Source organism: Hesperophylax consimilis, chromosome 24 (genome assembly GCF_061612785.1).
Source record: "Hesperophylax consimilis isolate HC1 chromosome 24, BYU_Hcon_1.0, whole genome shotgun sequence".
NCBI classification, from domain to species: domain Eukaryota; kingdom Metazoa; phylum Arthropoda; class Insecta; order Trichoptera; family Limnephilidae; genus Hesperophylax; species Hesperophylax consimilis.
In genome coordinates, this window is record NC_142859.1 from 21341737 (window position 1) to 21366675 (window position 24939).

The window sequence follows — 24939 nt, forward strand, 5'->3', positions numbered from 1 at the left end:
AAAAAACTCGCTGTCCGAGGAATAAATGACATAGAAATAAACAACATCGCGTGTTATTTGCACTTTGAACAAAACATCACAAATTTCCTAGTGGTAAAAATAAAGTATTTATAAAACTTTCTGAATAAAAATAACATTCTAATTAAATTTAATAACCCCGACACTAACTGCTAATAATTATTATCATCATAACATTTACCGAGAAAATTGTTTCGCAAAACACTGCGATAGTTAAATTTTAATTAGTTTCGTGATTTATTAAAATAATTACTTTTCCACGTCTCCACTGGGATTTGTTTCCCGCCATAAATGAAAACAATATGGCCACCAAAGGCCATTGTAAATAACGACGCTAGGGAATCGTCCATGGACCCGACGTGTTTTGCGACCGACGCCGCGGGATACTGAGAAATAGATCGGTAATTACGTGGAGTGAATAATACGCCGACGTGAAAGCAGTCGACATCATTGTCGATTGAGATTTATTTAATGGTGCTATTTTTATATCTGTCAATCACACTTGATTTAGAGCGTACAAAAATAGACATAACCCATTACGAAAGATTATATAATATAAATACGCGTTAGACTAATGTATTTTTGATATTTGTTTTTATTTATTTTTTTATTCTTTTCACAAATTAGTGACTTAGGAGATGTCATTTGGGGGGGTTTTGAGGAAAAAAATCAGTAAACCTGAATCTTTTATATTTTAACCAACGTTTTAGGAGGGAAACCAAAATCAGGCTGGTATGTTAATCGATCCGATAACACGTTATTCAAAATATAGCCGTATGGAATATATATAATCTGCCATGGGATACACATGTCAAAGAAATATACTCACTGACACAAATACTTCTATGATTCTGCCAAAGTATAACATCACAATTGCCATTCTACAAATGATTCAACACTCCTCATACACCAACACTAAACCAGTACTTAATTCCGACATACACCAGCACAAAACACGATCACAAAATCAAATACACTTATCGTCATTTACTTACACGACTAAATTTGGAATTACCTCCTTACAATACATTGCACATAAGCAATAGAACGCATTATCTAGTAATCTAAAACTTCCGGCAACGAACAAAAAAACATTGGCAAAAGCTCTTAAAAGCTATTTCCTCAGCAGTTTTATTAATGAATGACTCATTTTTTCTTTGAAGCTCCAAAATAACTTCTACGTTTATGTATTTTAATGTATCTATGTTATCTTGTCTTTATATAATGTTGTCTCTCCCGAAATGAGTTTTGTAAACTCACTGGGAATAATACATTATAATTTATTATTTTGTAATAAATAAATGAATAAATAAAAAGTTTTTGGACAACCTTTTATGCAAAAACTCTTTCAAAATCTTTTTGATCAAAATCATTTTCACTGCTCGTCCTTACGAGCCGTCAAAACGATTGGTTGGTTCTCATGCACAAAATAACAACCAAATGCGTGTGTTAGGTACTGGTAGCGGTAGTGTTTCGCACGTATATATCTCATGACTGTGCACCATTGTAACAATCATAAATATAACTTTAATTATCTATTATTAAAAAAAATAATTAGGTTTCAATAGACAAGTGGTTAAAGGCGTTGTCCTCGTAAGGCAGAGATCCTGTGTTCGATTCCCAGTTGTAACTGTTAACTTTTTATTTTTATGTGTCTTGTTTTGATGCATGTTGTTTTTAGATGTATTAATATTATCTTCTTCTTCAATGATTAAACACTAATATAATTATCTAATTAGTTTTCTAGAATTCTTTAAAATTACCTGTCAGCCTCTCATTTTCCAAATCTTGTATATCTGGCAGTGTCTATTTATTTTTAACGTTAGTTACATAAATATTAAAAGTATTTTACGTCTAGTATTTAGCTCAGAATTCTAACTCAGAGAACATGTTTTAGTGTTACTCTGGGTAATATAATGAAGTTCATACATTATTTTACGGCATTAGGATATAAATCAAAATTTGCGGTTTGCACTAATGGTATTGCACGGTGTAATGTGCGGAATTTATTCACTGATCTGTTCGGCGGACAGATCCGCTCGTCGAGCATGACCTCATTCACAGTCGATTGTCCTGCGGAGCGGCTGTGTTTAAATTATTTGCCCTAGTTTGTATGAGGTACATATGTACTTAAGATGTGTGTGTGTTGCCGTCGCCGATCAAATCCGTGTGTGAATTCTGTGCTTAAAATTGGCTGTAAAATATAAAAATATCAGTCCGTTTAGAAAATATCCCGTCTGTTCGGGCACTAATGAAATGTGCATGATATATTGAGCATTTTTTGCGTAAATGTCCTTTGTAATTATTTGTATCTATTTGTTTTCTACGGTTTCAGACTCTTTTCGGGCGATTTTACGTGCTTTTGAGTCTCTAACCTTCTTGTTCTGGTTATATAATCTCAGTGTATCCCAATGCTTTAATCGATGATTTTATCAGAAAAACACAACATCCCAAGATGGCAAGTACCTGACTGTTATACAAAAGCACGATACATTATGCTCACTGCTGTTGTGCATCTACTTAACCTTTTGTATTATCATATTTTGTCGATTGTTTACTTTTTTAGCATATATTTAGCAACTAGGACTGCTTACCTACATATTATATCATGTTTCGGGTAAATGACTTTGTGATATGCAGTTATGTTTTCGAAGGCTTGAAGACATAAAACCATTTTCAACTAACCCCAATAAATTATTTTAAGTCACATTGCGACACTGCATTCCAACATGATTTCATATTGTCTATTTAATTTTGCTGGTCCCGCAGGGTTTTGCTACTCGTATTTGCATCTCAAAGAGATTTATTTATTTATTTATTCGAGACACAAACAGGATATTTATAAAAACATTAATTATGGTTTACAAAATAAAAAAGTACAATTATAAATATCCCTAGACTAATGTGTCTGCAGCATCACATTTGCACATTCACATAAGCAAACATGTAAAACAATATCAGTATTTATTATACAAAACATAAAACTTAATTACAAAGATTGAAGCACATAATAAGTAGAAAAATTTAAAGAGTACACATTAAAAAAAAAATTCTAAACCACTAAACAAGTTTTTTATTTAATTTTTTTTTTTTTTTTTTTTAAGTACAGAAATCGTGGAGATATTTCTTGAAACACGTTATATTATTTGCAAAAATATCTATGACAGTGTGTATTTTAGCAAGATCATTGTATGATCGAGACATTCTAGACATAGGATTAAAATATCCAGTGTTATTGGCAAAAATTTCGGTCCAAATATGTTCATATTTCTAGTATATTTGGGCCTGGCGTAAAAAGTGATTTGATTAACTAAGTTACTATTAACACGATTATTCACAATTTTGTAAAGCATTAAGAGGTCATTTATATTTCGTCTTTTAACTAAACTCTCTAATTTGAAATATGTAAGTCTTTGTTCATACCCATTTAGAAGATGGTAGACACCTGATCGATAAGACAAAATCCGTGTAAATTTTCTTTGGACAGATTCAAGTCGGGATATCTGTGTCGTGTAATGTGGATTCCAGACTGTTGACCCGTACGCAAGAACACTACGGATTAACGAATTGAATAGAATTATTAAGCTATTAGAGTTCTTGAACAGTTTAGTTGATCTTACAATAAAACCTAGTACTTTATTTGATTTATTTACAATGTATTCTATGTGTTGGTTGAACGTTAGTTTGTTGTCGAATATAATTCCTAAATCTTTGATCGATTCAACTGTTTCCAGATTGTGACCACATATGCTATATGAGTATAGAGTTTTGTTGGTGTTCTTGGTGAAATTTATAACTTTGCACTTAGCTATATTCAATTCCATTTCATTGTCAATACACCAGGCAGATAATGTGTTAAGGTCTTGTTGTAAGAGTTCACAATCTTCCATAGATTTAATTGCTTTATATATCTTGAGGTCGTCAGCGTATAGAGAAAAATTACAGTGGAGTTTACATGTAAGGTCGTTGATGAAGATTAAGAAAAGCAAGGGTCCAAGGTGTGATCCTGGTGGAACGCCCGACGTAACTAATATTGGGGAAGAGTTAAAACCGTTAATAGTAACTAATTGACTTCTATTTGATAAATATGATTCTAACCAACGAAGCAGATTTCCGTGTATGCCGATTTTATCCAGTTTATTCATTAAGATAGGGTGACTAACTTTGTCGAAAGCCTTACTGAAATCGGTGTATACGGCATCTGCTTGTGTTTTATTATTCATTGATTTACACAGAAAGTCCATATACTCGATTAAATTAGTGTTTGTGGATCGTTTAGCTACAAAGCCATGTTGGAAAGGGCTAAGTATGTGTGTTACGTGATTAAATATGTCTTTAAATACAATGGACTCAAATATTTTGCCAAAACAAGATAAAAGGCTGATAGGACGGTAGTTCTTTACATCGTTTTTACTGCCAGACTTATGGATCGGAATGACGTGGGCAACTTTCCACAGATCTGGAAATACCCCTTCGTTCAGACTTTTGACGAATAATTTGTGCAAAGGTGCTGCAAGTTGATCTGCACAATTTCGAATGAATAGTGGAGGAATACCATCTGGACCGGAACCCTTATTGATATCGAGAGTGTTCAACTTCACCTTGACCTCGTCTAGGGTTATTTTGATATGAGATAGTGAATAATTATAGAGTGGGAAAGAAAGTAAAGAATCCCAAGGTCCCATGTCCCAGGCTCTAAGCCCAAGGCCCACGGCCAAGGCAGATCTTTGTAATCACAGCTCTTTTTTCGGATTAAATATCCCATCATTCATACGTCGATAGTGATTATTCTTTGAGTTTAAACTAGATATTCCTTATTAAATATGTATTAAAAATGACTATGCAATAATTGTCTCAAAATATGCCAGTGCGTCCTGCGAGTATTTTTAAACGAAGTAGCTGAATCATATAAGTTCTAATATTGTAAATTTAATTAAAATACTATGTGGAAATAAGCAATAAATTTGTGGAAATGAAATGATCTGTCAACTGTTAAGTATGTAAATGGATTTTTTTCCACCGTCATATTGTTTATAATACCAATTCTTGTAAGTGAATTATTTATGTTAAATATTTACCAAAAAAAACTCAAACATTAAGAAACATGTTTTTTTTTTAAATGTTTCTGACTTTAACCCTTAATTGGGGTTCTAAAACATAATAGCACTTTTTAAAGAGAGGGAAGGCGAATTTATGCTTTAATTTTATAAGGACAAATTTCATAATTTTATAAAAGATTGGAGTCGAGTTTAGACTTAGAAGGCTTGCTTTGAGAAAGGATATTTGTTTTGTAAATATCTCAAAGCCTAATATTATATTTATTTATTTAATTATTAATTAACGCCTGTTTTCGGGGCTTTCACATATGAATATTAAGAAATATAAATTACTTATAATACATAGCTGAATTGCTTCATTAACAACATTTTATATTTGTTTAAAGATACATTGAAGACGTCCACTGACTTGGTATAATTGTTTCCATCCATTAGTATTCTGGGCAAAGAAGAATACATATGGTAGTATGTCACATAATTAATGCACTGAAATAAATCGTATTACGTTGTGGAATTCGGAAGCTTATTAATTCTAGCAATACCGGACTTTCAACTAAATCATTTAGACTTTTATGTAGAAATACCAAGTCAGTGAAAATTCTATTGAAAAGCATATTTAAAAAATAATTGACAGGCATCTACAATGTCAACGATTTACTGATGAATTTTCATGGACAGTATTAAAGTGCGTTAAAAACTTATAAAACCTAGCTCTACACACAGCACATTGCAGTGCACATAAATGTAGTCATGATTTTACTGAACTGCTATTGTAGTTGATAGCATCCTAAGGGTTAGAGAGGAACAAACAAACAATATGTGAGCTAAAGTTCTCACTTTTAGACCACAGAATGTACAATCTGGGGAGTCAAGCATGTGAATTTTACAAAGATGAGAAGAAACGGAACAATTTCCAATCCTCATTCCTCATTGAGGAATAAACATTTAGGATTATAGCAGGATTTACTAGCAACGTGGCAATACTGTTTCAAATGAATCAAACAATATTGCATCTGCAAGTTTTTTGTTAGATTTCAGTTTCAGGATTAAAATCACGTACAAGCTTTTATCAAATGTGATGCATTTTTGTGATTGACTGTTTTGAAAATTTTGAATTGCAAAAGTAAGATCGTGGTTTGTTTTCAGTGTGTGAAATATTATGTACTCAAACGGAGAAAAATGTAAAAAAGTGATAGCACGCCAACTTCCTGATAAAATATTATTATATATATAGAAAACAGGCGTTCTTTCCTAATAGATATCATGACGGAATGCGAAAATATCAGTACGTCAATATCAATAGCAGTATTCGTATGAACACGTGTTCCTCCGTCCTAAAAAAACATTCGCTTTTGACTTATACTTATACTAAACTACTATGACTAAATCACTATTTTGATTAATATTTATAACGAATTGGTGAACATTATTAATACCAAACCATATGCTTTAGATAAATTGAATGTTTTCCTATCGTTTCGCTTGAGTAACATATAAATAAATAAAAAAATACTAAATAAAAAATATAAATGTAAGCTACTAAAAAAATTTTTTTTTCAATATTTAATATATGAACTCGTAAAGGAAATAACTTTAAAAAATCAATATTATAGCTAAGATTATCTGTGACAGTTTTACTTGACTAACTTTTTTGCTTTCTTATAAAATTATTTACAAAATAAATAAAAACCAGTTTTGTGCTTGAAATCGAACGTTTCTAGACTCCGTTTGTCAAGCGATTTTAATGTCTATTACCAACAATATAAGGTATACCAAGAATATACACATTTTTTTGTTTATAGCTTCCTCTTAAGAACTCTTTCAATTCATTCGTTATAGGCCTGCAGTCCTATTTTTAACAGGAAAAAGAATAATTTGAGCCAATTTTTAGTAAATTAACAGTATTTCATACCAGTAAGTTTTCTTCGTGCAATAAGTTTTTCCAGAGACCACTAATAAGAATAGTGTTACTCTCTCCAGGCGATCGGGAACAGTTTAGAATCTTGGGCGGTATTCACATTAAAAAAATGACGTAAATGTTTATTTATTCGCTTAGACAATATGCACTTTTATTATTTTGCAATGTATCATATATATTTTTCTCCCTTTTGTCTAAAAAATGCTAGTTTTCTGCTCATATCAGTCTGATTGTCATGAGTATCAATTTAAAAGAAATAATTAGGATGTAGGGGAATTCTCCGGTTAATGTTTTATATTTTTTGGTATATTGGACACCGTCTGTATTTGTGTTTTCTCCTTAAAAAATAATACATAATTTAAGGTATATTACTTTCATTTCAGATTTCCTGCATCAGACGCAAAAAGTAAAAAAAAAAATTTAAGTATTAAATTCTGAAAAAATAATTCGAGTATACAAATAAATAAAAGGATTAAATCATTAGTTCAATCATAAAGTGTTTACTGCGGTGTTTTTAAAAGTTTAATTAGTGATTATACTTAATAAGTGTTTCGGTAAAGTGATTCTATTAAAGTAAGATGGTAGGTTTAGCAGTCGGATTGGCAAAAGCACTATCGTCAGGCTGTGTCCCGGTCGATGCCGGGGCATGCAGTGAAGCGGTGGCGCTGCACTAACCGTCGCGATGGACGACAAGGTCAGCTGATATCCGAGCCAGGGGAAGCGGAAGCGGCGAAAGCAGGGGAGGGGAGGCTCCATCAAACACAACATGGTGGTGAGTGACAAAAACTTTATTTCAAATCTTTTTCCTTTATAGTTGAATAAAATGTATTCAAAATATTCGACATTATTGAAAAACAAAAAAAACATACATAAAAAAATATGAAATTATATTTTTGACCAAAATTACAACGAACACAAACTAACGCCCAGTTGAATCTCAAAAATTCAAATGAAAATTAAATTGCTTGTGAAAAATGATACAATATGAAGAAATAATAAACAAAAAACTATGTCATCAATTCAGCGTAAGTACGAGTATATCAGACTGGTTCAAGTTTCAGGGCTCCATCGAAGCCCTTGTAAATCCGGCTTACAAGCAACAGGACAACTTGTACAGGGGTTGCAGATTCTTCAATAGTGACCAGCTGCTAGCCCTGTACAAATCTCAAGCTCACCCAACAATTGCATTTTAGAGCCACTCCAGCCCAGTATCCCCATAATACTTGACCTACCTGATTCTGTGAAAAGGAGTGCGGTCCGGATTGAAAATTTTGATATACATTGCCATCTCTAGTGCTGAGTCTGTTCTACAGGTATTTCAATGGAGCCTGCTCTATTGAGCTAGCAACATCGATCACTGGCCGTTTTGCTGACTCAGCTTTGTGTAAGTCAGCTCGTGTGTAGAAGGAGTTACCGGCATCTGTTTTTACTCTTACATAAAATCAGGGTCTCTTCGAAACTCGTATTAATAAATCCCTTCCTACACCTCCTGCCTTAACCCGCATCTCAGCGCTGCCCAATAGGGTCGCGATATAGTTCCCCTGTCTTTAATCTGTACAGACAGGGGTGCTCTTATGAGGTATCACATAATTTTTTTTAAAGGTTTTTTGATGTGAAAGGTCCCTGTTATTCGCATATTCCCTTAGCGTTTCACATTTCTACTAAATTTTAATAAGCTGACCAACTTAACACCATTGTAGTTGTCCTCTTCTATTGATCATAAATTGTTCAAATGCTTTAATGGACTTAGAATCGGAACTTAACGGGAACCTTTCGTTTATCGAAAAAATAAAATGACGCTGAATGGCACTGGATGAATTTGCCTTAGGTATATAAAAATATCAGAAAAAGCGTACCTATTAAACATATATCTCCGTTGAAAGGTACACGCTCTGGACAGATACCATAAATACCATTCAGAAAACATTTTGCATAGAAAAAGCGATATAACACAAATTTCACGTCATATTTGTGTTAAACTAGTAACCTAACCTTACCTAACCTAACCTACCAAACACATCTTTAAATTATACACAACCGTATATCATTGCCTAATTTCAACGGAGATATATTTGTGTTATATCGCTTTTTCTATGTGAAATTTGTGTTATATCGCTTTCATCTTAAAAATATTTTTATTTATGACAAAATATATCGTACGTTAGTAACTTTTTATTGGCATTTTGTTTACGTTTTGAAGATCACGTCGCTCAGATGTTGGCCATTTATATTTATGCATGATTGTAGTCGGTCGCTTAAACTTTGAGTTGCGTCAATTAACATCTGACTTGGAATCCAAGCGATGTTCCCCTGGATTTTCGTCTTGAGATCTTCAAGGCAGTCAGGCTTGTTGACATGTACTCGGGACATGAGATATTCCCACAAAAATAAGACACATGTACTTAGATCAGGGCAGCGAGGAGGTCATTGAATATTGCCATATCTGGAGATAAGGCCTCCTGGGAACTGATTCCGTAAAACAGCCATTGAATTAAGAGCTATGTGTGCAGTTGCGCCATCTTTTAGAAACCATACTCTCCTCATTACCGATTTGCGACGTCGAAGTTCTGGGAAGAAGATCGTAAAGTGCATATCCAATTCTACCGATGTTTATAAAGTTTCTCGTTAACTCTTTAAGTTTTTCAAGTTCCCAAAAAACATATGTTATTTTTTAATATTTTTTTTTTATTATTTATTATTTATTACATTTATTATATAAGTACATTTTTGTTTATTTGTTACAATATAAGATAAAATATTTCAGGACCCCTCTTCTATAGAAGCATTAGCTTGTGGCTGGAAGAGGAGTGTACATTGTTTTATTGCAATAAGTATGTAATTAAAAGTAAAATGATTTTAAACTTATTTAAATGAAGTGAGTTATTTTTCATGAAGTGAGTTATTCTTAAGATTAATTCAATTGGAAACATTTTTATTTTTTGTGAGTTTGTCTTTAAAATATTTTTTTACAGTGTTTATTATTTTGATGTTATCATTAATGTTTCTAATTTCTTCAGGTAGTCGATTGAAAAAAATTCTTGCCCGGTAAGTGTAATAATTTTGTGCAAAGGAAGTGTTTAATTTTGGGCATGGAAAAATATATTTAAGTCTAGTACGGTTCTCAGTTAGAAATTGATACTTGTCTTTTTCTTTTATGATTTGAATTAGTGCATTTTTAATATAAAGATCTTTAAATGAAGGCACTTGAAATTCTTCAAATAATCGATCCGTTGGGTAATCGGAAGGTTTTCGTAATATTATTTTAATTATTAACCTTTGTACCACTTCTATTGGAGTAAGGTTAGTTTTGTATGTGGATCCCCAACTAATGATACCATATTGTAGCGTTGATTGGACCAAGGCATAATATTTTAAATATAGGTTTTTTAAAGACAAAAAATTTCTGATTCTTAAAAATACATATATCAGTTTTCTGATTTTTTTTACAATTTGACATATTTGTTCCTTCCAATTCAAATTTTTATCGATAATTACTCCTAGATATTTGATTGTGTTTGTGTTTTTTAGTATTGTGCAGTTTTGGAGACAGTAATTTTTATTATGTATTTTGGAATTGTCATGAATGATAATGTTAAAATTTTTAGGGATGTCTTTTGTGTGTATTGCAAATGGAATTACATATGTTTTATTTTTATATATAATATCTATACATTTGTTACAACGAAACGTTAATTATATGAAATTACATCGATAGAAAAATATCGCAAAGTAAGCTCCGAAAATTATTAAAAACATCTTTTGTTCTGTTATTTGTGTTATAGGCATGAAAAATTCACAACGTATTTGTAAATGCAACTATAGCATTTGTCGAGGGATTTTTGCTGTATTTCAAACGAGTGTTTTATTAAATATTTTCACAATGCTTAATTATTATCTTTTTTTAATATTAGCGCACTTCTTCTGTCATTCGTATTTACATATCTCATTTTCAGACCATCTTTGAACGCTTACTACGGGGCCTTAACAGTCCCGGAAATGTTATATTCCTAAAATAGTTATGAGCCGATAATGCCCTTCTCCCTAATTGCATACCATTCTGTTACTTTTAAGCAATGTAAAGGGGTCTCATGTAACTCCTGAGAATTCTTTCTCCGGAGAGTGAAGGTACAATGCTCTATGTTTCATGACATCGCGACAGCTAAACTTCCCATTCTAATAAGCAAATCAAGACCCACTTTCTGATTCCAACCACTCGCCCACTCTGTTTCCGTGACCAACTCTGTACAATAAAGATATTTTTTATAGTAACACATGTATTTTGCCAGAACAAATTGTACTGACTTAGATTATTACGTTTTATGTAACTTTCAACATGGTTTAAAAGCTTTGGAAAGGAACATAAACAACAATAAAACCGAAAACACTTTAAAAACAGAAAAATAAAACCAGAAGTAAAATAAAGTTTCTCTAACGATATACCGGGGCTAAATTACGTAGATTTTATCTCAATCGTAACACGGATTTCCTTTTGATTACCAGTCCGAATATAAACCAGCTGATTGTGATCGGCAAACATTCGCCCGTTTCAACCAAATAAAAAATATTATCCACTAACGACTAACACGTTTTTCAAAAACTCGTATATTTGGGTGGGTACCGTAGAACGGGGTGGTTCGGGACGCTTATATAGGTATAAACCATTTGAAAACTGATTTCTATGACATTAAGGACACTTTACAATACATCTTAAACTAATTCTTAATAGTATTTAGGCACAACTCACGAAAATCAGCAAGGCTTTTAGCTTCTTTAACATCTGTCGGTAGTTCATTAAAAATCTTAAATCCTTTAAAATAGAGTTTATTTTGGGTTACCGACAGTTTGTTATTTTGGGTTACCGAAAGTTTTTTATTTTGGGTTACCGACAGTTTGTTATTTTGGGTTACCGAAAGTTTGTTATTTTGGGTTACCGACAGTTTGTTATTTTGGGTTACCGACAGTTTGTTATTTTGGGTTACCGAAAGTTTGTTATTTTGGGTTACCGACAGTTTGTTATTTTGGGTTACCGAAAGTTTGTTATTTTGGGTTACCGACAGTTTGTTATTTTGGGTTACCGACAGTTTGTTATTTTGGGTTACCGACAGTTTGTTATTTTGGGTTACCGACAGTTTGTTCTTTTGGGTTACCGACAGTTTGTTCTTTTGGGTTACCGACAGTTTGTTATTTTGGGTTACCGACAGTTTGTTATTTTGGGTTACCGACAGTTTGTTATTTTGGGTTACCGACAGTTTGTTATTTTGGGTTACCGACAGTTTGTTTTTGGAATTCTAAAATTTCCACAGTTTCTCGTGGGGTTGCCATGTATTGCGAAATTAAAATTACATTCTCAAACAATTAGTTTTAGATTTAGGACAACAATACTCTTCTTTAGGCGAAGCTTATTGCTAAATCACTATTTTAATCAATCTTTATAACGAATTGGTGTACATGGATAAATTGAAGGTTTTTCTATCGTTTCGCTTGAGAAGAATAAAAAAAAATTACTCAATAAAAAATATAAATGTAAATAACAACAAAAAAATTCAATATAAATGTATGAACGTGTAAAGGAAACAACTATTAACAACAGAAACAAAGATTATCTGTGACATTTTCACTTGATTAACTTTTTTGCTTTCTTATAAAATTATTTAGAAAATAAATAAAACCTTATTAAAAGGTTATTTTATTATATCGTTATTGTCCTTTTGCTTCACAAAACTAAAATCACAACATAACTTAAATAAAACATTCACATAACTAGAAAACCAACATTTAAATTTGATTACTTGTTCAAATTTTGTGAAACAATTCGTCTATGTTGTACAATTAAAGGGATATTAAAATAACAGCGTTCAATTTTTGAACGCTATTGATGCAAATACATCTGAATTAAGGCGAAGCTTAATGCCAAATCACTATTTTGATTAATCTTTATAACGAATTGGTGTATATTATGAATACCAAAAAATATGCTATAGATAAATTGAAGGTTTTCCTATCGTTTTGCTTGAGTAGAATACAAATAAATAAATAAATTACTCAATAAACAATATAAATGTAAACTACGAAAAAAAAAATATTTTCATCAGAAATGTATGAACGCATAGAGGAAATAACTTTAAAAAAATACAGTATTATAGCTAAGATTATTTGTGACAGTTTCACTTGATTCTTTTTTTTTTGCTTTCTTATAAAATTATATACAAAATGAATAAAAACCAGTTTTGTGTTTGAAATCGAACGATTGTACACTCCGTTTGTCAAGCGATTTTAATGCATATTACCTGCAATATAAGGTATACCAAGAATGTACAAATTTTTGCATGTAGCTTCCTCTTAACAATTAAGTTTTAAATTTATATGAAACACATGTATTTATTTAAATACAAACGGCACAACATGTGCCATTAACATAAAGTTTAAAAAAAAGTTAAAGTTTTAAGTATAGAGTAACTAAAAAGGTATAGTATAGGTGCAAAAGGTACGAAAAAAATTATACTATTATAAAACAATAAAGACACATTATGATAATAATAATCACAAATAGAATTAATTGCCGGTAATGCCAAACTGTACAAACCTATAAATAGCCTAAATGATTATCAGATTACAGAATTACTTTAATTGCATAGTGTAAATCTATTATCAGAATAACGAGTTGTTTTTAAGGGTTCAACATATGAAAAAAAAATTATTAATCTATTATCTGTGTAATGTCACACTATCAAATCACAAATACAGCAGCCAACATGCCTAACAAGAAATACAAAAGTCTTCACCGGCATTATCATATCAAACAATCATACTTTGCAAACGTATAAAGCCATATAGAGTTTACTTCGACTATGTAGTATTCATTTATGCATTACATTATTATATCATTATCAAAGACTATGATATCAAAGTAGTTGATACTCTTACTAGTGTCCAAGGTATCGAGCACCATCGATCGACAAAAGTTTAATCGATAATATCGGTAACTTGTCATCATTCCCGAACATGACTACAGATCGCCAACGAACCAACAAATTTTCATTACGACTAATGTTCTTAATTTAGTTGACCTGAACTGTTGTCTCTTCATTAAAGATCTGCAGTCGATCGTGCTATATGCCCTGGTGAAATTCAGACTGTAAACGTATTTAATGTCATATGTATTAGCCAGGTACCCACCTCCTCGTCTTCTTCTTTCCAATCTCTTTTCATTCGCCACTCCTTAAAGCCTCTAATTAATAATTGGGGATACCTTAGTGCTACTGACTCGTTTTAGAGCATTGAATAATTCATCATATTCAAAAAACGACTTTAAATGATATTGGTAAAAGTGTATTGTTAAAACAAATATGAAATTAACGGTGACCGGATAAATCATCAACATGATAATTCATCACATCTTTCAAAAGTTATATAAATTCATGGAAAGTGATGAAACAAACCTTTTTTAAATGGGTTAAGTGGGTTAGGTTATGTTAGGTTATTTTAGGTTTAAATTTAAAACAATTTCATCGTTTTTAATGACTTTATATCACTTTTTAAATGTGTGTTGAATTATCACTGTGTTGTGTTATCATGGAACCAAAATTAACAACCGCAAAACGGCATAATACCCCCAAAAAATCACTCTAATACGGTTGTCCGTGAAAATCTCAAATCATACCCAACCACGAAGATATTTGTTTTCCAAATACCTGTACTTAATCAAAATTTAAAAAAATAATAACTAGTCAGATAATTCTTTAATTGATTTCTGTTCAAATGTGATAACAAATGATCATTATTGGCACCAAAATGTGAAAATGGTAAATTTTAAATCAAATATAACTATCATCTTGATATTTTAAACAGGCAGTGCCGTCATTTAACTAAATAGGTTTTTTTATCATGGGATTTCATTTAGTCTTACAAAATTTCACAGCGACGGCGGCGTAGTGGTATATCGTTAGAAAAAACAAAGTCTGTCTTAGATAAATGTCTTATTTTTTACCATATTTGAACAAGGTCTACTGAAATATTAAAAAAAAGACTTTTTAATGTTTGCTTTTTGTGTGAGCATAGTTAAAGTTATGGATATAAGCTTGTAATGGGACCTCAGCGTTAGTAAAGCACACAGTTAAGTCCACATCATCAAATAATGTTTTAAAATATTTAAAAATTTGCATTTAATAGTAGGCTTTGATATTGTACAATTATCCAATTTCGCGATGTAAAAATATTTGTATTTTTTTTCTTTTTTTAATATTAAATTTACAATTACATTACATTAAGTTAGTTTTCTTTTTAATACATTACAGTACATCTGATTCGTACATTTGTCCAATTTGACTTGTCCGAAGCAACCCCATTCTACTATACTGAGACCTTCGGCGGTTTTTGACGTAGGCTACCGCTTTTTTCGTTATCAAATAATATAAAATTGTGTTCCTTACGTTCCATAATGATATCCGATATTTTATGGATGTAGATCCATACGAGAATTTTGAAAATGTGATTATGTTTTTGTATTAATGTAACTACAGTGAGTTCAAAGTATATAACTATAACAGGATCACTGGAAAGATCGGTGGATACTGACTTGAAATTTAGACAGTAAAGAGAAAGCTACAAGACAAAAATGTATATATTCTTGGTATACCTGTATTGCAGATAATATGCATTAAAACTGCTTGACAAACGGAGTCCAGAAACGTTGAATTTCAAGCACAAAATTGATTTTTATTTATTGTGTAAATAATCTATTAGAAAGCAAAACTTTTATCAAGTGAAACTGTCACAGAAAATCTTAGCTATAGAACTGTATTTTTTTAAATTTGTTTCCTTTATGTTTTCATACATTTCTGTTGAAAAAAATTTTTTTTTAGTAGTTTACATTTATATTTTTTATTGTGTAATTTATTATTTTATTTGTATTCTATTCAAACAATACGATAGGAAAACTTTCAACTTATCTAAAGCATATTTTTTGGTATTCATAATGTACACCAATTAGTTATAAAGATTAATCAAAATAGTGATTTGGCACTAAGCTTCGCCTTAATTCAGATGCATTTGCATCAATAGCGTTAAAAATTGAACGCTATTCTTTTTATATCCCTTTAATTGTACAACAAAGACGGATTGTTTCACAAAATTTGAACAAGTCATCAATTTTAAATGTTGGTTTTCTAGTTCTGTGAATGTTCTATTCTAGTTATGTTGTGATTTTAGTTTTGTGAAGTGAAAAATGAAAATAACGATATATAATAAAATAACTTGAATAGAACGTTCACAGAACTTGCAAATCAGCTTTGAAATTTAATTAATTCTTCTAATTCCGTGAAACAACACGTTCTAGTTTCAGTTTCATATTTTGCAATCAATCACGAGGATCGTAGATTTTTTATACACAAAGTCGTGTCTTCAGTGACAAAATGTTTTTAAACTACCCGACCGAAAATAAATTGGGTCGGGTTGTTAATATTGGGAATATGTTTTCCATCGGCTACGGAAAACAAAATCTTTGTGACCCTGCCCTAATGTTTTTTTTTATTTTTGTCTCATGTTTTAAAAAAAAATTCGCCACAAGAGGCGCGCTCCATACAGGGAGGAATTGTTTTTTCTTAATGCCTGTGTCATCTTTGAGGTTGCTGTGTGGAGGGGCTATTTAAGGAAAGGGAGGAGATGAAGATCTGGGAAGAAAGGTACGAGGGCTGGGTAGGAATCTGTGTATAGGAGTCCAGAGTCGAGAGTCCTTCTGGAGAGTTCAACAGGTTTACCTCAACCAGTCTCACTCAGTAAATGGACAGACGCACCCGCCACCAAGACCGAGACAAACCCAACCTATGGAAACCGGGCACTCCTGCTAAGTCAAAACTGCCTCATTAAATAATTTTGTACTCCATAAAATTCCCGCATAAATTTATCGATTTTCGAAATATCCATATTGAATATACCATCCATAAGCATAAAGCGTTTCAAAGTATAAATATCTTCAGTCTTCGAGTCAAGCTATTTACCAAGCAATTTGTCACCATTTCAAGTTGATCGAAATCTAGAACGTACCAATAAGTTCAAATTACAACACGTAGATTAATTTACTAGTTATGTGTTGGTACAGTGTACACAGCGTATGATCGTTGATATTATTATCGCGGGGTTATAGTCTATCAAATATTGATTTTGATAGAGTGTAATTCGCATTATTGGTTGCTTTAAGTCTTCTGAAGTATATATGTTACGTAATTAGAGTGGATGCGAATAACTCACACTAGAATTGTGTATATTGAATACGTACAAATTATTCCGATAGGTAGTGATATCTTTGAAAAGCTTCACTTAGAAACAGCTGTTTGTTTTTCTTCCACTTTAATTATTTTTTAGTGAACTATTACAAGGAAGAGGTGTTTCACAGAATCTGAACAGTTCATCAAACGTCAAAGAACAAATCTGTGAAAGTTCTACTCAAGTCTGTTGTTTAAACAAAATATTTGCTAGTCATTAGGTGAAATCCGCGACAGTCTAAAAAGCATACAGAAATTTATTTATGCTTTCTTAAAAACGAAAAATTATTATTGTATCTTTAACGTTTTTAGTGTGGTTCCTACATTATTTCTTTTAAATGATAATTAACCTTTAGCACCGCTCGCTATTTCCAGCCTATGCAAGTATACTCGTGGGGGACCTAGGTACCCGTTATTTAAGCCTATATTTGATTACCCAATTGTATAAAATTTTAAATTTAACCTTCGTAAAATATATTAAAGACTTATCATAAGTTAAGCAATAACAACAAAATCGAAATAATAATACCTAGACATTACAGTAGATCTATACATAAAATAGTCCACACACATACTCAAAGACAGAATGAATGAAACACAAAGAGGAAAGTAACATACATCTTTAGATGTGTAAGACAAATAATAAATAAAGATTTACTCAGAATAACATACTTTGCTCTCTGCCAATCACTAATACGGTATGGCATTACAGGATGGGGTGGAAGTGGTGGGAAAAAACACACATAACCGCTTTCTATAGCACAAAATTCAGTATTAAAAACAATTCTATTTAAATTATAAACGTATTCATCAGAAATTCGGTTTAAAGAATTTAAAGTCAGAAAACTAAATAATTGTACTTTTATCATGCAACATTAAAAATTTAAAAAGATTGTATTCTAAATAAATATGCACCTTATAAAACAAATGATTACTATTAAAAAAAACAATTGGGCAATTCAACTAAAAATCTCTTCGAGTAAATAAAAACAAAGATTTTAAACTTCACCTTAAAAGACAAAATAATTTATTTATTTTTTAAAGAAAGACAAACATTCCCGGGTTACGAATAACCTGACAATATTTGAAAATCTCCTACTACCACCACAGTAAGCTGAAAATGTTGCTTGTGTTGTGATGGAGGACTTAGCCAGCCGAGGAATTGAACACACTACGCCTGGGTGGGACCCAAACGCGATGTCAACTCGGCCACCGACCGGTCATATAAACTGAATACTATTACATATTACATAAAAATAACAAACAAAATGACACATCCCCCATAAATACAATCCTAGTTTTATTATGGTGGTGCATCTATGTATAAAATTAGGTAAAATAATTACTATATTTTCTGTAAATTATGTAACATTCGGAGAATAAATATTGAACAAAAAAATAATAAGAAATTAGTTTTATTAGATTTTAAAACATGAAAAAAAGTCAAATAAAAAATATTATTTAACTAAATACATGTTTAGTGCCTAGTTCAATAACCAAATATTTTATGTAATTATCAGTTAAAAAAAATGAACATTCATTTGTCGCAATTATGTAATCTTAACTATAATGTAGACATACACTTTTAAATAACTCAACAACATGGAAAACCACAGGGGTAACGTACATCTTTGTTCACTCAACAAATAATTATCACCTCAACTCAGTTTGTACCACTATACATATAATTTACTTTATATTCAATTTATTCCTGACATTTTGCAAGTATTTTTGATTTTTTTATTTATTTTTAATTACGTAACTAGACTCGTGGTGGACCTAGGTCCCGTAGTGGCTGGTACCTCGTGAACTATAAGCAGCAGTCCAGTGTATGTCACCCCCAGCGAAATCTCGGACAGTACCGAGAATACACGGAGGCACACATTTACGAAAATATGTATGATGGGGGACCCTACTCCCCTGCGAGTGGCGATAATGGTTAATACAATGTTACTTAGTTCTTTATATCGTGACAAAATAAAGTTAGATTGCGTGGAAACAGTGGAACTACGATATTGATAATATTGGATTTCTTTGTGATGGTCGTCGATGTGAATCGTTTGGAGAGAAAGGATAAAGTAGTACATGGGTAATATAAATGAACTGCATATTCAAATATGGTCATTTAGCATTGCCAAAGCTATTTGAGATAACGTTTCACTTCTGAACGGTGGAACGAGGTGATTCTATTCTAGACAAGGGGCTAAATTAGTCGTTGTAGGTTTCAGTAAATTAATGCAACCATTATTATAAGTTGACGAGCTTAATACAGATTTTTTCGAAATCAAACTTAGACTTTTTCTCATTTTGAATGTCAAGTGAGCATTATTTCATCATGAAGTACACAACATTCTCTTTTTTAAGGGATGTAAAAAAGGGGAGTAGTTGTGCTCCGTACATCAAGTACTTTTGACTCTGGGGTTTTTTTAAAAGGGGATTCTTATTTTATTTATTTTCCTCGCCTCATGCCTGTGTATGATGTAGGTTTTAAATTTGTCTTAGAAAAGCAGTTTGATAATGGCCTCAAAAGCCGAAACAGCTGTCACATTAAAACTGTAAAAATAACAGAAATACTTGCAGAACTTAATAATTACTATAACATTATTAAATTTGATTTATTTTAAATTTATTTAAAAAATTAGAAAAGCAATTAAAAAAAAAAAATTTTTTTTTTGAAAATTAAGAATATTGTATGGGTAATATTCCAGTTCCAGTTCGAATAAACATGCAATAACGAGGAATTATACTCTAATTTTTTTCACCACCCCCTCTTTTAAATATTTGTGAGAAAGTATTGCAATGAATTTGGGTTTATACCTACTCACTTAGGTAAACGAGAAACTTTATTTGTGGCAACTATTTCGTAATATAAATATACACATTAAAACATCACTAATGTATGGGTATTTTATTCAATTTGTACAATTTTTTAATAACATTACATATTGGGGTCTAAGTCGTTATAATTGTACAGTTTTAACAATGTATATGCAGTGACAAAAACCTTGTAAGTGCGTTGTAGGAAGTAAAATGCATATCGATATTTTCATCAACTGCATTTAGAAAGTACGTGGCTCTCTACGGGTGAGCTCGTAAACAAATTGATGCGGCTCGCTCCGCAGTAAAGGAGGTTATGACGACATTCTCGAGAGTGAGACTCTGGTACTAATACATTTATTTGACCCATAATCTCATTATTAGGCATGTAACCGTTTAGTAAAATATAAAATAATCAGAAAAATACTGGCACATGTCTCTAGGAGTGGTAATTGGTCATGCTCAAGATATATATAGATGGATACAGCCAGGGATAATATCCGCAGAGTCGCAAAAATATTTATTTTCTAAATTCGTTTCCACCATTCGTTCTCGAGTTCAACAGCTCTGTGTTTCCTCCCACCTACAATATGGGTTCGACCCTCTGACTCATGTTCAATCCTTCGTCTCCTCAAAAGATCCCACACACAGCATCCCCAAAGATGACATAAACCCTGAGGGAAATTATTTTCTCAACTCCCCATGAGTAGAATTTATCATAATCATAGAGTTGTGTACTTCGTTTTTTTTTTTAAATTAGGTTGAAAAATGTGCTTTGGTACCTTCTTGACATATTAGTGTTTTTCAATTATTTTTTAAAATCATGCGGTAAAATCAAACCAGAGAAATATTAAAAAATAGAATGAAACGTTAAAATAAATTTGGGTCGCCGGATAAAATAAGAGATACGGCTTACAACCGTCATAAATAAATAAATAAACATTTTACCGGTAAAGAATAAATATGTATAAAACTTGCCTATAAAAGAAAATATCGCACACATAAATAAATCATCCCTTGTTGGCAATAATTCTCCTGCGGAAGAAGAATGTATCCACCGTTAGGGTAGCCAGATATAGCGGTAGCCAGATAGATATAGCTATGGTTAGCAAGTTACTGCTAGGGGTAGGTTTCAGTGGAGCCTACCTGAGCTTCGGGCAAGCGCCGCCGGAGTAATGATTTCCGCTTCCGAAGCACTTTACTTTGTTATTCCGATAATATACCAGCCTGCTAGAGACGAGGAGATGAAGATCTCTAAGTTCACATTGATGCCGTCTGAGGGGGCCTTAATAAAAGAAATAGATGGCTTTTGTCATTTTTATTACCTATGGATGGATATAAGTTTTGGGGTATTTGTAATGATTGTGTTGTTTTCCTATGTAAACCGATTATTATTTACGATATTGAAAAACTTGGATTATTATGGTTAGAAGTGCGATTAAGAGGAAAGTTTTTTGATAATGTTCCAGCAATAAAAAAATTAAGCATTGGAAAAAGTAAAGAGTTTAAAAGGAATATTTAGATAAGGATGTGAAATTTAAAATTTATTATTTTTTTTCTAATTTTGATGTTTGTTCTGTAAAAGTTCTGTTATTTTTTCATCATTGGCAGGTTGTTTCACAGTACTTGGATAGTAACAAATCTTGAAAAAGACTTTCACAGAACTTGATTTTTTACTTTGAAAGATTACCTAAGCTATTTGAAATTTCACACAAAATATTACGAACGAAACGTAACCTTGCTATTTTTAGCACTTGCTTTTCAAACCTTCGACAAGAACGAGGTCATGCGGAATTGGTAACGAATCGGAAATTAGTTTTTGAGAAAACCGATTAGGTATACATGTACATATGTCCGTGAACCCCTCGTGAAACATGAAATCGTGCGAACGATTGCCTACCCTTACTCAATACCAGTAATTGAGTGGTCACCTCTTTTGCGAACTCGCTTCGGGACTGTATAATTTCCACACAAAATGTTCAACAACAGATGTTGAAAACGGCTTTTAAAATTGAAGCGAGTATTTTCAGGATTCCTCGTTGATTTATTACTTCACCACTCTGTTGCCCCGCGTTCTACACCATCAGTTCTCCCAACTCCCACTTTATACCCCTAATATCTCCCAAACCCTGACAAACTTCCCCAATATCTCCCAATCCAAACCCCTACCCCAACATTCTTCGTTCCACCTCGCGTTAACAGGACAGCTAAACGTAGATATATTTACTATTGTAATCATCATAAGCTAATAATAATAACAAAATCACGGTCATTTTTGATATAATTGCTAGCGTGTGCCCGTAAAAATCATGGGATATTATAATTGAACGATTTTAAAAGTTGAAATATTTTAAAAATATTAGCCTCACATATTTTATAAACTTTTCAAAAACAATTATTTCTAGGGAGAGTAGGAAATTTACCTTTCAAAAACATAAAGGAAAATAAATTCGCATTTCATATAATATAGAAATATAACTAAAATCAACTAATTTTGTACCTACTTTGTCGTCAGGTTCCCATAGTCATTAATCTGGGAAAATTTAAAAAATAAAGTGAATAATGACACCGATGTACCGAAAAATGAAATAAGATGTTTATTTTTTTTCCAATTTTTGGATTACCGTATTTCACGAACCTTACAGAGGTAGGTACAATTTGAGATTTTCACGGCCAAAAGTATTATCTATAGTGATTTATTTTTGGGGTATTATGCCATGTTACGCTACGTTCTTTTTAGCCAACGTTTCGGACAGTATTACTTTTGAAATTAAGTAAAGATCCAAACCAGAGGTTGAACCTGAGTTTGGTTGTGGTTCAGATGGTTTGGGCTTTTTGGGACAGATGGCAGGTTATCATTATTCTCCCTCCAACAGACTGAGATTAATAAAACGCATCGTAACGTCATTGTCTATCTCTTCTGCATTTAACTTCTTTAAAAGGAACATCTCAATCCGTTGGGAGGAAAATACTTATTGGGAATACATTGTTGTACGGTGTCAATAAACTTTTATACTTGTTCCAAAAAAGTTAAGTGTCTCATTTATGTTATCCATTCTATCCTCCAGTTAACCAAAAACAACTAAACAATTACAGTGTCCGTAATCAGGGCACATTTATGACAAATCACTATAACTCACAGACATAGCTATACTGTCTTCTTTGGTCTTGTCTGTCTTTTCTGTCGCAATAATTCAATCTTATCTTATCTAATATTGTACATAAAAAAAGCTTATTATTTTTTTTGGTAAACTAATGTTTTTAAGACAAGATTTTTTTATGCATAGCACAAAGGGTAACAATTATTTTTACAAGCAATAAGGTTTATAATAAGTTTATTGCCTGTAAAAATAATTGTTACCCTTTGTGCTATGCATAAAAAAATCTTGTCTTAAAAACATTAGTTTACCAAAAAAAATAATAATTAATATTTGACAAGTTCAAGTATTTCACCTAAAAATGTAGACAATTTGTCTCGACGCCATCTAGTGAGAGAGTTAGCACTTACAATGCCTTTCTCATATAAAATAAAGTTGGTTGTTTTCAGGTGAAAAATGTAACAAGCAGTAATTGTTGAATGAAACACTAGTATATATTGAATAATTTCGCGGGTATTCACATTATACAGTGCCAGTGGGAAACATATAAAAACATACGGTACAAAAACCATAAACCATAAAGGAGCAGACTTCTTACACATCTTCAACTTAAGCGTCAACAATTTGAGAGAAACGCAAATAACAACCCGCGCAGCTTCATCGCGCGAAGGACGATATTCATGGACTCATCGGGACATCACTGTAGCGCCCTGGCCCCGGCCGTCGTACCAGGCCAGCGCTACATCGGATCTGAACGCCCTGGCTCCTGCAATCGGACCAGCGCTTCATCCAAGCACCACGACCACCACGAGGTTACGCGACATCCTCACTGGTCTAAACACCTCCCGCTCAACCGCCTACAAGGTCCACCGTACCTTCGGCCTCCTGTCAGCACCGGAGTGAAGAACCACGTTCTTCCCCAGCGCCTGACCATCATCGAGTCCGGTCAACAGCGTCCGACGTCGACCCACCGACTCACGCACGACCAGCAAACCACCGCCCGCATCCGGGGAATTCAATATCCGTCACACATCATCTCTCATCACGACTACCGCATATCACCCTTAAGCTAATAGACAAGTTGAAACCTGCATTCTTTCAAAGCACAGAAGAAATTCCATCAAGAGGAACCGTCACACAGCCTCCAATAACAAAAATGACAACTCGATCCGGAAGACATGTTCATTTCCCGGACAGATATCAAGAGCAGTAATAATTTGGCAATACCGCAATTAAGGCACAGTAATTAGCAAAAAAACTAACCAGAAACCTTATTATCCTTTGTGCTATGCATAAATAAAATCTTGTCTTAAAAACATTAATTTATCAAAAAAAATAATAATTAATATTTGACAAGTTCAAGTATTTCACCTAAAAATGTAGACAATTTGTCTCAACACCATCTAGTGAGAGAGTTAGCACTTACAATGCCTTTCTCATATAAAATAAAGTTGGTTGTTCTCAGGTAAAAAAAAATGTAACAAGCAGTAATTGTTGAATGAAACACTAGTATATATTGAATAATTTCGCGGGTAAGAGATAAGCCGCCATAGCTCAGTGGTCAGAGCTGTCGACCGGAAATCGAAGGGACACGGGTTCGTGTCCCGTTGGCGTCATGTATCTTTTATCAGGAGATTTTTCAATGTGGATGAGTGTTTCAGGCGAATAATTATTGCTTGCAAAAATAATTGTTAAAAATAGCTTGTTTATGTTTGTGCTCGCAAACTCGAAATGTAGTCTACCGATATCGCTGAAAATTTCCAGGTTTGTTC

General features: G+C 32.4%; 2 protein-coding genes across 2 annotated transcripts in view; one reads left to right on the top strand and one right to left on the bottom strand.

The window, feature by feature from the left end:
* The window catches only part of LOC149412078 (putative gustatory receptor 28b), a 149380-nt gene extending 141619 nt beyond the window's left edge, over window positions 1-7761 (bottom strand). Inside the window, exon 1 of the mRNA XM_089646294.1 lies at window positions 7669-7761. Within this exon, the coding sequence (XP_089502420.1) occupies window positions 7669-7761 (93 nt within the window). The remainder of the gene's footprint in view (window positions 1-7668) is intronic.
* Window positions 7471-24939, top strand: part of LOC149412079 (patj homolog) — a 96578-nt gene continuing 79109 nt past the window's right edge. The window contains exon 1 of the mRNA XM_089646379.1: window positions 7471-7765. Within this exon, the coding sequence (XP_089502505.1) occupies window positions 7760-7765 (6 nt within the window). The 5' untranslated portion in view covers window positions 7471-7759. The remainder of the gene's footprint in view (window positions 7766-24939) is intronic.